Consider the following 13,703-nt stretch of genomic DNA (forward strand, 5'->3'; position numbering starts at 1 on the left):
TAGAAGGAACATACCTCAACATAATAAAAGCCATATATGATACACCCACAGCAAACATTATCCTCAGTGGTGAAAAGAAAGCATTTCCCATAAAGTCAGGAACAAGACAAGGGTGCCCATTCTCACCACTACTATTCAACATAGTTTTGGAAGTTTTAGTCACAGCAATCAGGGAAGAAAAAGAAATAAAAGAAATCCAGATTGGAAAAGAAGAAGTAAAACTCTGTTTGCAGATGACATGAACCTCTACATAGAAAATCCTAAAGACACCATGGAAAATTCTTGTTTGCTCAGTCATGTCTGACTCTTCATAACCCCATGGACTGTAGCCCATCAGGCTTCTCTGCCAGTGAAATTCTCCAGGAAAGAATACTGGTGTGGGTTACCATTTCATTCTCCAGGGGATCTTCCCAGCCCAGGGATCCAACCCAGGTCTCCTGCATTGCAGGCAGATTCTTTACTGTCTGAGCTACCAGGGAAGCCCCAGTACTACCAGAGATCTGCAAAAATCATCAACTTTCTAAGTCGACCTCTCTCCAGAGCTCCCCTTGTTCACCCGACCTCCTCTGTGCTCATTTGGTTCAATTTCTCATCCCATATGAGCGCATTTTATAATCTTGTGGGCATCAGGGCAGGAGGAAGCACAGTGAAGAATGGCTCTCAACCCTGGCTGCACATTGGAATCACCTGGACAGCCCCAGGCAGCTCCAATACTGGTTAATTTGTTGGGGGCATGGCCTGGAACTCCGGCTTTTAAGCCCCGCCCCCACATGATTTTCTCGAACAACCAGACCCAGCACCCACGAGAGAGGAGCCTCCCTCTGCGCAGAAGTAACAGTGGCTCAGGTATGTTTTTCATGACTAACTTGGACAAATTAGTGGCAAATTGTGCTCCTGACTGCTTTTCCGTAACAATTAACATGGTCTCATTTTCATGGGAGATGATTTCATGATGAACCCATTCACTGTGTCCCTGCTTTGCTTTGCTTTCTTAGTTTGTTGTGCCTTCAAGGAGCTTAGTGGTTGGAGTTTTGGTGCCGACAGAGCTTGCTAATTATTTCTTTTCTTTCCTACATTTTTGAGAATTGGGTCCTTTCTCAGTCTCTGGGTGTGTGTGAATAGTTCTCATAAGTTGTGTTAAGTGAAACTAAGTATAGAAGCTCACTGAAACTGGGCCACATAAAAACGTTGTTCAGTGGAATGGATTTTAATGTTTACTTGGAGAGAAAAAAAAATGGTCACATGTAGATAAACAGCCCATTCTTTCACAGGCAGGAAAAAACCACCAGCAAACTTAACTCTGTTCATATTCCTAGTCAGGCCAAAGAGCCAGGAATTTGGATATATTACTATACACCATATATATTTCTGTACAATATTTGTCTACTCTTGGTATTGTCATTTCCCAAAGGGATATGCATTTTTCTCAAGCTTTATTGCTTTTTGTGGGACTCAAAACTGCAACCAAACTCAAAACCAAAACCAGTCTTTAGCTATGCTCACTCACAGAGCAGAACTTTCCAGTGTATGAGCTACATGTGGTGATAACAAGGTGATTTTAGAAACAGCCCCTGAGGTGGTGTTAAATAACTTCAGCTCACTAGGAGAGGTAGACAAACTTTCTCTTTAAAAAGCCAGATAGTAAATATCATAGGCTTTGGAAGCACTACAGTTTCTATAGCAACAGGTCAGCCCAGCCATTTTAGAAAAAGAAAAAAAAAAAAAAACACCTGTAGACAATTCAGAAGAGGTGGCAAGAATACACAAAAAAACTATACAAAAAAAGATCTTCATGACCCAGATAATCACGATGGTGTAATCACTCACCTAGAACCAGACATCCTGGAATGTGAAGTCAAGTAGGCCTTAGGAAGCATCACTACAAACAAAGCTAGTGGAGGTGATGAAATTCCAGTTGAGCTATTTCAAATCCTAAAAGATGATGCTGTGAAAGTGCTGCAATCAATATACCAGCAAATTTGGAAAACTTTGCAGTGGCCACAGGACAGGAAAAGGTCAGTTTTCATTCCAATCCCAAAGAAAGGTAATGCCAAAGAATGCTCAAACTACCACATAATTGCACTCATCTCACATGCTAGTAAAGTAATGCTCAAAATTCTCCAAGCCAGGCTTCAACAGCACGTGAACTGTGAAATTCCAGATGGCCAAGCTGGATTTAGAAAAGGCAGAGGAACCAGAGATCAAATTGCCAACATCTGTTGGATCATCAAAAAAACAAGAGAATTCCAGAAAAACATCTACTTCTGCTTTATTGACTGTGCCAAAGCCTTTGATTGTTTGGAACACAACAAACTGTGGAAAATTCAAGAAATGGGAATATCAGACCACCTGACCTGCCTTTTGAGAAACCTATATGCAAGTCAAGAAGCAACAGTTAGAACTGGACATGGAACAACAGACTGGTTCCAAATAGGGAAACAAGTATGTCAAGGCTGTATATTGTCACCCTGTGTATTTAACTTCTATGCAGAGTACATCATCAGAAACGCTGTACTGGATGAAGCACAAGCTGGAATCAAGATTGCCAGGAGAAATATCAATAACCTCAGATACTCAGATGACACCAGCCTTATGGCAGAAAGTGAAGAAGAACTAAAGAACCTCTTGATGAAAGTGAAAGAGGAGAGTGAAGAAGTTGGCTTAAAACTCAACATTCAGAAAACTAAGATCATGGCATCTGGTCCCATCACTTCATGGCAAGTAGATGGGAAAACAGTGGAAAGAGTGACAGGCTGTTTTTTGGGCTCCAAAATCACTGCAGATGGTGACTGCAGCCATGAAATTAAAAGATACTTTGCTCCTTGGAAGGAAAGTTATGACCAACCTAGATAGCATATTCAAAAGCAGAGACATTACTTTGCCAACAAAGGTCCATCTTGTCAAAGCTATGGTTTTTCCAGTAGTCATATATGGATGTGAGAGTTGGACTATAAAGAAAGATGAGCACCAAAGAATTGATGGTTTTGAGCTGTGGTGTTGGAGAAGACTCTTGAGAGTCCTTTGGACTTCAAGGAGATCCAAGCAGTCCATCCTAAAAGAAATCAGTCCTAAATATTCATTGGAAGGACTGATGCTGAAGGTGAAACTCCAGTACTTTGGCCACCTGATGCAAAGAACTGATTCATTGGAAAAGACCCTGATTCTGGGAAAGATTGAAGGCGGGAGGAGAAGGGGACGACATAGGATGAAATGGTTGGATGGCATCACTGACTCAGTGGACATGAGTTTGAGTAAACTCCAGGAGTTGGTGGTGATGGACAGGGAGGCCTGGCACGCTGCAGTCCATGGGGTCACAAAGAGTTGGACACGACTGAGCAACTGAACTGTACTGAAACATTCAGATGTGATAGGTGTGGCTCTAAATAAGCCTTTTTTTATGGATGCTGAGAGTTCAGTCTCAGATAATCTTTACATGTCATAAAATAGTATTCTTTGTATTTTCTTCTGCCATTTAAAACTGTAAAAATCACTCTTACCTTGCTGTTAGTTCAAAACTAATCACCAGGCAAATTTATTGATTTCTGCCATTAAGGGAAGCCTCTGTGTAACTGATGTTAATGTTTCTCTAAAGCCTGTGAATTTAACTGTTTAACAGACTTCAAAGTTGTGTGTTTTATCTCTTTATTAGACAAGACTATTTAGCTCGAATTGAAGCAGACTGTCTTGAATCCCTTAAATTTTATTTCTAAAACTACCTTATATTCGTGTCTAGTTACGTGATTTTTCCATTTAGAGCAGGATTGTTAAAATGACTTCTGGAAGCCTGCTCAGTAGAGAAGACTCTGGGCGATCCATGGATTCGCAGTGCTCATGGGACATATGTGGAAGGGTTAGTATTTGGTAAAATGCTACCTAGGTTTAATTGTCTGTCACTGTTTTCTTAACACAAACTTTACCATGTTTCCCCATAGCTGACAACAGTTTTTAAAAAACCCTGACTAAACACAAATCCCCCATCCACCTACTCGTACCAGAGCCAGCTGAGGTATGAAAACCAAAGTAGAACAAGGTTAAAACTTTAGGTGACCCTTGAAATACACAGAGCAAGAGTAATGGAATTACCTCCCGGGAATCGTCTATGGGAGAGTACGATCTAATCTCACATGGTTCCCTACCGCATCTTTTATCCTAACACTTACCATGTTTTTACTGCCATGTCAGGAGCCACCTGATTCATCTTTATTCAGAATGGCGGCTCTCCCTTTCCTTTGTATGACAGTACTCGGTAAACTTTCCCATTAATGCAAAGACCCTGCTTTTTGCCATACCACATTCTTTTAGTACTTTCGATGCAGAAGGCTGTAAACTATCTCCAGTCTTCTCCTGCCACTTCCTTGAGCTCTTTGCTCATGTTCCACCTCCTCGCCTTCCCTTCCTTTACACTCAACAGCCAGTGAAGACCTCCAGGAAACCAGCCTGTGGCTGTCCTGCTTAAAGTACTCTGGAGCCTCCTCACTGCCCTGGGGACTTGCATGCATGCTTCGTCACTAAGTCATATCCGACTCTGTGACACCACGTGCAGTAGCCCGCCAGGCCCCTCTCTCCATACGTTTTCCAGAATACTGGAATGGGTTGCCATTTCCTACTCGAGGGGATCTTCCAGACCCAGCAGTGGAATCCAGATCTCTTGAGTCTCCTGCATATCAGGCGGGTTCTTTACCATTGCACTGCCTGAGAAGCACTGGGAACACGCACACCCAAACTCTGTAAAGCTGCCAGCCCAGCAGACCCTGCACAGTCTCATCCCTGCCATCTTGTGCCTCAGCTCATGCTCCCCACTCAACCCACCCATGACTTTTCTTCAGTGCTCACCCTTGCCCAGTTCTTAACTGTCTCTGGGTCTGAAGCCCAGATACCATTCCCTGCATCTCAGAGTTTCTCATCCTTGGCACCATGGACCTTCAGGACAGGTAGTTCTTGGTAGTGGCAGGCTGACCTCTGCACAGCAGGGTATTTAGCAGTGTTCTGGGCTGTCCCACATAGAGCCAGGAGCACCACCTCTCCATAGTTAAAGCCAACAAAAATGTCTCCAGCTGGTGCCAGATGCCTTGCCACTTGAGAAGCACTGCTTTGCTGGAGACACTGTCTGCTTATTCCTCCTGTTCACTTATTAGAGCTCAGCTGCAGTTTACTTCTATAGCCTCTTTGAGCCCCACTTTTGAAAATGATTCCTCTGATGCAAGCTTTTTATTCTGTGCTTCAGTTTTCCTTACTAATGCTTGTCATGATTTGTAGTCACGAATCTGTGATGTGTCTACTTTTTAATGTCTTTTCATTCACTAGAACATAAGTTTCTTTGTTGGGGTGGGGGACGGTATACATTTTTTTTATTAGTTTTTTTAGTAGTATTATTGGAGTATAGTTGCTTTGAAGTTTTCCTTTCTGCTGTACAGCAAAGTGAATCAGCTATGCATATATCCCCTCTTTTTTGGATTTTCTTCCCTGTTTGGTCACCACAGGGCACTGAGGAGAGTTCCCTGTGTTATACAGTAAGTTCTCATTAACTATCTGTTTTATACATAGTATCTGTCAATAGTGTATATGTGTCCATCCTAATCTCCCAGTTCATCTCACCCCCATTTCCCCCTTAGTATCCATATGTTTGTTCTCTGCCTCTGTGTCTCTCTTTCTGCTTTATAAATAAGATTGTCCCCACTCGTTTTTTTCAAATTCCACATGCATGTGTTGAATACGATATTCTTTCTCAGACTGTAAACTTGTTGAAGGCATGCTCATTTGTTCACTGCCTTCTTCGCAGCACTTATCATAGTGCCTGGCATGTTTCCATGTATCAAGAAACAAATATGACTGAACAAAGTCAGATTCCTTCCATAACCCCAGGTGCCTAGGACTGTGCTCACTTATGCACCATCCCTAACTGCTCCAATTTACGTTATTTAAGACAGAAAAATAAAGAATCAGAAACTCTAAATATAATTGGAGAAGGAAATGGCAGCCCACTCCTGTATTCTTGCCTGGAAAATCCCAAGGACAAGAGTGTGGCAGGCTACAGTCCATGGGGTCCCAAAGAGTCGGACACAACTGAGCAACTTTACGCACTCACTCTAAACATAATAACCCAACAAATTATCCCTTGAAATGATTCAGCTGCTCTCATATTAGGGTACAAATAAGTGCCTTTATTGTTGACTAGAAAGTACACTTAAGTCCATAGAAGGAAATTTCTCCTCCTCCCGTTTTCTCATTGTATCAGCTGATCTGTGTCCAGATCTGATTAACCTTAATAGGCAGCCCCTGCATGCAATCATTTGAGCTGCGTTAAAAGCCTCTGTCTGTAATATTCCTTTTCCCAGATCCACTGGGTTTTTGTTATTGTTGTTTTGGGTTTTGTTTTGTTTTGACCTCTGGTGTTACCTCTCAAGTGAAAGTATTGCATTTCTTTCTACAAGATGATGGCTTCTGCTCACCTCCTTGTTTTTTTTGTCTCCCAGGAACCCAACTCATTATACACATGCTTTATTGCCCTGAGTGACTTGACAGTTCCCAACCAGACCATCATATCTGTCTCTTCATCAGGCTTTGCCACACTGTTCCATGTGTTAGAACATTATTGCCCAGAACCTTCAAGAAGCAATGCCTTAATTTCTAGGCTGTATCTAGCATCTTTCCTACCCACTTACCTGGCCCCTGATCTTAATGCCATTGTGCTTGATACACTGCATTTCCTATTCACTGTCTGCCTGACCCCTAACATTGCTTGGAAATGTGTAGTGGGAAAAACAGAGAAGGGCTCCCTTAAGTATTTTCTATAGGAATTAATGAAGTACTTTTAAAATGTAAACTCCCTGAAATTAAAAGCTGATTCTATTGTTAGCTAGTTATAAAAGTCAGACTGTGTTTGGGTTGGGGGTAGCAAAAAGAAATATACATGATTATTATCAGAAACAGTCCTAAGTACTTAAGAAGATGTTTCAAAACAGATAGCAAATACGTCAGATCCTTCCAACTAAGACTTAGAAGGTTTGAGAGGCTCAGTGCTCTGACATACTGTGCTGAGCAGGATTCTGAGGCCTCATTCAAACTTAATAAAAATAATTGGATCCATCAGCAAATCTTTATGAGCATCAGGCAGGGATGTGTAGCATCCAAACTCTGGAGAGGTAACGAAAAAAGTAAAAGAAGGATCCTAACAAAAATTCTACCTCTTTTACCTAATGTTGAAATCAGAGGATCTGGTACTTGAAGAGACCTCTTGAGACATCCCTGAATCTAATCACCTTTCTTTATGGATGAAGCAGCTAAGGTTTGCAGAATCAGTGTGATAAGCAAGCCCCACAATAGCAAAAATAGAACTAGAACAATGCCCTGCTGATTGTCTTTCTAAGAATTTTGAACCATGCTGAGTTCATGGGACAACATTCCCATGACACGGCTTGCAGTTGAAGAGGTTTCTGGATCTAATACTCCTCTGCAAGTGACTACGAGACACAGACTAGCAGCTATAATGTAGCAGTGGTTTGTTTAGTATCAGCTCTGAGCCAGGCTTTTGTTAAACACTTTGCACTGCAGTATCTTCCTCATCCTTCCTAACAATGCTATAGGATAGAAATTATCATCATCTCCAGTATGCAAATGAGAAAGCTGAGGCTTGAATGATAAACTTGGGGAAAATGGAGAGATCTGGACTTTCACTCAGTGTGACTCCAAAGTCACTCTGCCCTTTGAGGACATCTTGAGTTCTTCAGACTTCTTCACAGACATGATACAGCATGGAAATAGAATGAAATTTGCCAAGGCAATTGCTCTGAAAACATATAGAGAATACTTAGAAAATTTATAAAATCCCATTGCTCCCTTGATAGGAAAATCACATGGAACGTGGATTACAGTATTTTCTCAAACCTTTTCAAAACTGGGATGTGAAACTAGAAGTCGTAGATGATCTATGTTAAAACTAATAAAAAGATCGAGCATTCCCTGGGGCTTTCCTACATGGTAGGGGCTGTGCTAAATATTTTATAAACAGAATGACCTGAATCGCCACAACCCTTGAGCAGGCTGGCATGTTCAGGTTGTGCACTGCACCATTCATATGAACGACGACAAGCACAGTGGCTTTCGGTGTAGGGCAGTGTAATGGCTCTGACCCTGGGGTGGTTGATGTTATCCCACTTGTTGAGAAGGCAGAGTTTCAGTGATTGGTTCCGGCCTCATGGAACTAGGAAGGGGCTGAGCTGGGATTTGAACCAGGAGCATCCTTCAGAGTTATTCCCCACTGCTCTTGATACACCAGTAGGCCTGTGATCATCCTCTCACAAGGCCGAGAAGCAGGCTGATTAAATCGGCATGGCCAGGCTTGCCTGGGTTCTGTGAAATCGGTCTTGGTAGGAAGCACAAAGCCAGCCATTAATGGTTTGATACTATTAACAGTAGATTGTGGATATCACAGTTCAGCCCATGTTTTCAAAGCAAAATAAACAGATTCCATTTGAATATGTATTGATTCTATATTCAGTACCATTATCCTGCTTTTTAGCATAGCATGCACTGGAAAAATAAAATCGCTGTTCAGAAATAATACTTGGTTCAGCATCAGTACACACAGTCTCTACCTTAAAGGAAAAAAAAAAAGTAGGTTTTTGGGCTACTCCAGGGAAAACAATATGTGAATTAATTTCAGTTTCAAAGGAACAGCAGGGATTATTCAGGTAAAAATATTTATGTCACTATGATGGAATTGCCACATTTTATCAGTGTGACCAGTAGCACTTTCTAAACAACTGCTAGAGAATTGTACACAAGAAATGTGGCAGTTTTGTGGAAAATGGAATTTTTGTATTCTAGCTACTAGATTTTTTTTTCCCAATTATTACATCTCCCTCCCTCTTGCAGGATGTGAGATTTTTGCATAAGTTGCAAATTCATAGTTAAGTGAGTTGCTTTTTTGACTTGGTGAAAGCTGTGTAAACATGCAGTTACAAATACTCTGAACTGGTATGAAAGGTGGAACCATAACTACCTGCATTATTATTATGATGGATTTTTTTTTTAATATTGGTTTCAAATGCCTGCATGAAATTAGCATAAGGTAGCAATTACTCATTCTCACTCTGTGTAGCTTCTGAGATTTCAGTAAGAAGGAAAAATAACATGAATTCCTGGCATGTAATGTCTGAGACAATGGCTTTAGAACCAGGCTTACCCTGCTTTGCTCCTCACTAGCTGCATGCAAGATCCTGAGTGAGTCATTTAAACTCCGGTTCTGTGCCCTCCTTCAGAAAGAGAAAAGCTAAGAGTCCGTGTTACTGACTGACTGTCATATGGGTTTGCTGCATCAATACATGTATAAAGTGGCAAAATGCCTGATTCCTAGTTAGTGGGCCTCTACATTGTTGCTTTTATATTGATAATTACTGTATTGTGGTATTCCCTGCTCTGCACTGGGAAAGGATCTACCTGCATCACTATATCAATATTTTCTTATTTTAATGATAGTTACCAACTTTTTATTTGACCTTTCCTTAATTTTATATTGTGTTGTAATAACTTGAACTACACTAAAAGTAAATATATTTCTTTCAATGTCATTATCTACCAGTCTCTTTTAGAGAATATTTGCTTTGGCAAGTAGAGGTATTTCCTGCTCTAATCAAACCACCAGGCTCATTCGATTTAAGGCATTTTCACAACATTTTGAATATTGCAACAGTTACAGAAAACTCTAAAGTACGTTCTCTCCCTTTGAAGCAGTCCGGGGGAGGACTATTCATATCTTTTATGCAGAAGAAGAATCATCTGAAATACCAAAGAAAGGTTTAATATGCATGTAAAAACCGAGATGACATGCTGATTTAACTATTTAATGAGCAAACCCTGTGAACTCTGCCCACCCGCTCATTCAGCTACACAATGAAATCACTGACATCTGAACCTCCATGCATAGACGACAAATTTCATAAACAAGGTAACCAAGGATAGAACCACTTAGGTATCAGTATCATACCTTTCCTTGAGAAAGTTCTGTCTCACAGGTCCTTCGAGGACATCTCTTGAGTGTCCGAGTCCATGTCCACCTCACCATCATACATGTTTATACGCTGATGTTCTGGTTTGGATCTTGTTTCTTTCCATGGTGCCATATCCCTCACTGAATCTCAGTTTGCTTTAATGAAAGGGCTGGGTTTTGCCACAGTGTGAATCCTTTTAATAGTAAAGGTTTTTCTGAGAACTGTTCTTTTTATTTTCTTCAAGAGTCCTAATCTGTGCCCTCTCTCCCCATCTTGTTCTTGCTTTCTCTCTTACATACTCCACAAGCACAGCCAGACACACCAGCATTCACAGACCTCTAGCCTTCCTTCTCATAGTGTCATCTCATGCCCCATAATTGCCTTGGCTAAAACTGGTCCAGAGACTCCCAGTCCAAAGCCATATATAATACATGCTAGGGGATCCCTGCGGTGAATGGAATACAGCATTAAAAAGGACACAGTAAGTCTTGATTTAAACAGTAAGAAAATTGGGTGTGATTCTTACTTGTTCAATAACAGGAGTCGTCATAGGATTACTTTATTTCATTTAGGCAAAAAGTTGTTGTTTTTTTTCTGAGAAAAATACAGTAGAAGCCAACAAGTGGTACATTGACATTGAATTGGCACTAATCCTCAAGCTCATAGTCTAATTGATGTGTTTGTTTTAGGAAAGTTGTATCAACAAATTAGGGCTTTGGGTGTGATGTAGCAAGCGGTTTTCTCCTAGGCTAATAGGGGAGAGAAGCAGGTGGTAAGGATTTGTCTCTCTCCAGTGAGAGTCTGTGTTTTATTGTGTCTGTTGCTGTCCACACCTGCTCTCTGGCCCTTTCTAAGCCAGAGGAGCAGATGAAAGGGATGGGAGAAAGAAGGAATCAACTGTTAGCAGAGTAAGAAGGAATTCCTTAAAGGTACAAAAGTGACTTCCAGGAAAATCTGAACTTGGTCCCATTGGAGAACTTTGTGATGGGAATTGGCTGTGGAGCTCTCCTATCTGGGATTACTACGATTGAGGCTTTTATTCCTCAATTCAGTATGGTCATGATATGGGATTTGGGGAACTAGCTGGAAGCAGGCTGTGTCTTTTCCACTTACCTTCATGGAGGCACCCTCTCATCCTTGTTTGCACTCTGAGTTCCTTTCTTGACAAGTGATACCAATGTGTCACTACCCATCATTTCTCTGGGTACAACCTTAGCCCCAGCTTCTATTGTCTCTTTAATAATTTTATTTTTCCAAGAGCTATAAGCTAAGCACACCTCATCCAATAGGAGCCATCCTTACTTACTCATTCATTTAATACAAAGCCCATAATGCAAAGACTAATACTGTAGGTGGAGACTTTCTTTGTATGGAAGAGTAAGTGCCTCTGATAAAAAGAATGCTCTACCCTCACCACGACTAAGAATGTAAAATGTATTCAAACAGAAAAGTTAAATGCCAATATTTTATGCTACATGATTGAGTCTAGAAACAACAATAATAGGAAGAGAGAGGCAGGGAAGACCCGGAAACTCAAGGAAAAAGAAGACCTTGAATAAAAAGTGTAAAACTTTGTGTGAGTTAACTGGTTTTGCTTCTTGCTGCTGTGTTGTTAGAGTTGCAAGAATCACTCCTTTTCACTGGAATCGAGTTTCTGTGTGTTAATCTATCACCAGGCTCTGATTCTTGGCGTTGAAATTAGCATGCTGTCTCTTTTCTAGGATGCCAGGGAATAGTGCCTCGGGTAAAAGCACAGGGCATGTGTCAGGTCAGGTGGAGAGGAATGAAGGTAGATGGAGCTGGCATGTATTGATTCTTTATCTCCAGTCAGTTCTGTGGAGTACCTTATTGACAGTGGAGTTTGAATAGTTTGAATGCTCTGTGGAGAAACCATGTGTTGCTTTGAGTCTGCAGAAACACTTGAGGAAGACAGTCCCTTGCTGTCCTGACAGTCCTGTGCTTTTTGTGCATCCAGAGGTAAAAGTGATTGAAGACTTTAACTAACTTTTTTTTTTTAATTGAGGTATAGTTGATTACAATGTTGTGTTTTCAGGCTAACAGAAAAGTGATTCTGTTGTACATACATATGTAGCTGTTTTTTCAGATTCTTTACCCTTATAGGCTTTTAAACAATGTCAAGTATAGTTCCCTGTGCTATGCAGTAGGACCTTATTTATCTATTTTATATGCAGTAGTTTGTATTTGCTAATCACAAACCCCCAGTTTATCTCTCCCATACCTTTCCCCTTTGGTAACCATAAGTTGGTTTTCTGTGTCTATGGGTCTCCTGTTTTGTATATAAATTCATTTGTATATTTTTTTTAAATTCCACATATAAGTGATATCATATGATATTTGTCTTTCTCTGGCTTACTTCACTTAGCATGTTAATCTTGAGGTCCTTCCATTTTGCTACAAATGGCATTGTTTCATTTTTTATGGGTTGAGTAATATTTCATTGTTTAAATATGCCACATCTGCTTTATCCATTTCCTAAACAGTAAATATTTAAAGGGAAAACTTTGTTCTGCCGCTTTTAGCAAGTATGGTTATTATGTTCCTGTTCTATGTGAGTGGAACTCTGCTGAGTTCATACTAAGTGATCATTTAATGCCAATACAAAACCAGCTAATGGACAAACAGATACTACAGTTCTTAGAACTGTGGAATAACTGGTAGATATCTGGGTACTCTTGTTTTTGTTTTTTTTCCATTATTCCCCCATTGGTAGCTCTGGATAGAACTTTAGAATATTTATGACTGCCTTTGGCTCTCTCATTGGCATCCTCCCTACAGTTTGTCTATTTCTGTAGTAATTTGCTTTGAATGTGAAGCTTGAAAGGATGAATGGCAAGGCTTAGTATTTACTGGCTGTGGTGGAGAGGGAAAGGGTGGATTTTTCTTAACATTCCGTTGGAACTAATTCATCCAGTTCAAGATAGTTCACCAAGTGCATTCTCTGCTCTAACACTTAGCAATGATTTAGATTCATAATGCATAGAGGTGTTATTAAAAATACATCAAAATTGACAGCATGAATTGTCCATGATGAACTTCTCGAAATCCTGGAACACAGTCCCTGTATCCTGCATAAAGCCTTGGACAGTCACACTCTGTATTCCATTAGGCTTTGGTGTGGAGTCCAAGCCAGACTGAATGTGTGTATGAGCATCCGAAAACTGTTTCTTTTCAGAAGCCTCCAAGCTTTCTTTTTTTTTATTTTTTAATATAAATTTATTTATTTTAATGCCTCCAAGCTTTAATACAGGTGTTTAAGTAGCTCTCATGAGTAGAGACTCCCCATCAATTCAAGAAATAGTATTCAGGGACACATTGAAAGTCAAAATATTAGCTACGATTTACAAAAGTGAACAGGAGTGGATGATGCTCAGTTTTCTGGTCCAGCCATTTCTCTGCTCAATAAATATGATTAAGACTTTCTCGCTATCTTCATGTATTTTAACTCACTGATGTTGAGATACAGTCTAGGGTTGGAAAGGCAAATAGATTTTATCTAAAATTCTGATTCCCGTTGATTGATAGTAGCTACCTAAGGTGTTAATTTGAGAAGATTGTGATATCTGGGTTCCGTTAAAAAAAGGAAGAGCTGCCACAATTGAAGAGTACTTTCTGTCACAAGATGAGGAAGGAGAGGAGGAAGAAAGTTGCATTATATAGACATTTATGTACATACCAAGTTATCTAAAATAATAG

At 40.4% G+C, this 13,703-nt stretch overlaps 1 protein-coding gene across 22 annotated transcripts in view; it reads left to right on the forward strand.

The window, feature by feature from the left end:
- The first annotated feature begins 776 nt into the window (after positions 1 to 776).
- The window catches only part of LOC129637974 (teneurin-2-like), a 462,189-nt gene continuing 449,262 nt past the window's right edge, over positions 777 to 13,703 (forward strand). For 3 of the 22 annotated variants that reach the window (XM_055562485.1, XM_055562367.1, XM_055562413.1), the window contains exon 1: positions 782 to 846. Coding sequence is in view for 4 of the 22 variants with exons in the window: in XM_055562488.1 (XP_055418463.1) it covers positions 3,832 to 3,850 (19 nt within the window). In the remaining 18 variants the exon portion in view is untranslated. Of the gene's footprint in view, positions 847 to 3,754; positions 3,851 to 13,703 lie in introns of all 22 variants that reach the window. The other 19 variants (XM_055562488.1, XM_055562376.1, XM_055562497.1 and 16 more) reach the window with 15 other exon arrangements.

Source organism: Bubalus kerabau, chromosome 1 (assembly GCF_029407905.1).
Source record: "Bubalus kerabau isolate K-KA32 ecotype Philippines breed swamp buffalo chromosome 1, PCC_UOA_SB_1v2, whole genome shotgun sequence".
In the NCBI taxonomy this organism is placed as follows: Eukaryota; Metazoa; Chordata; class Mammalia; order Artiodactyla; family Bovidae; genus Bubalus; species Bubalus kerabau.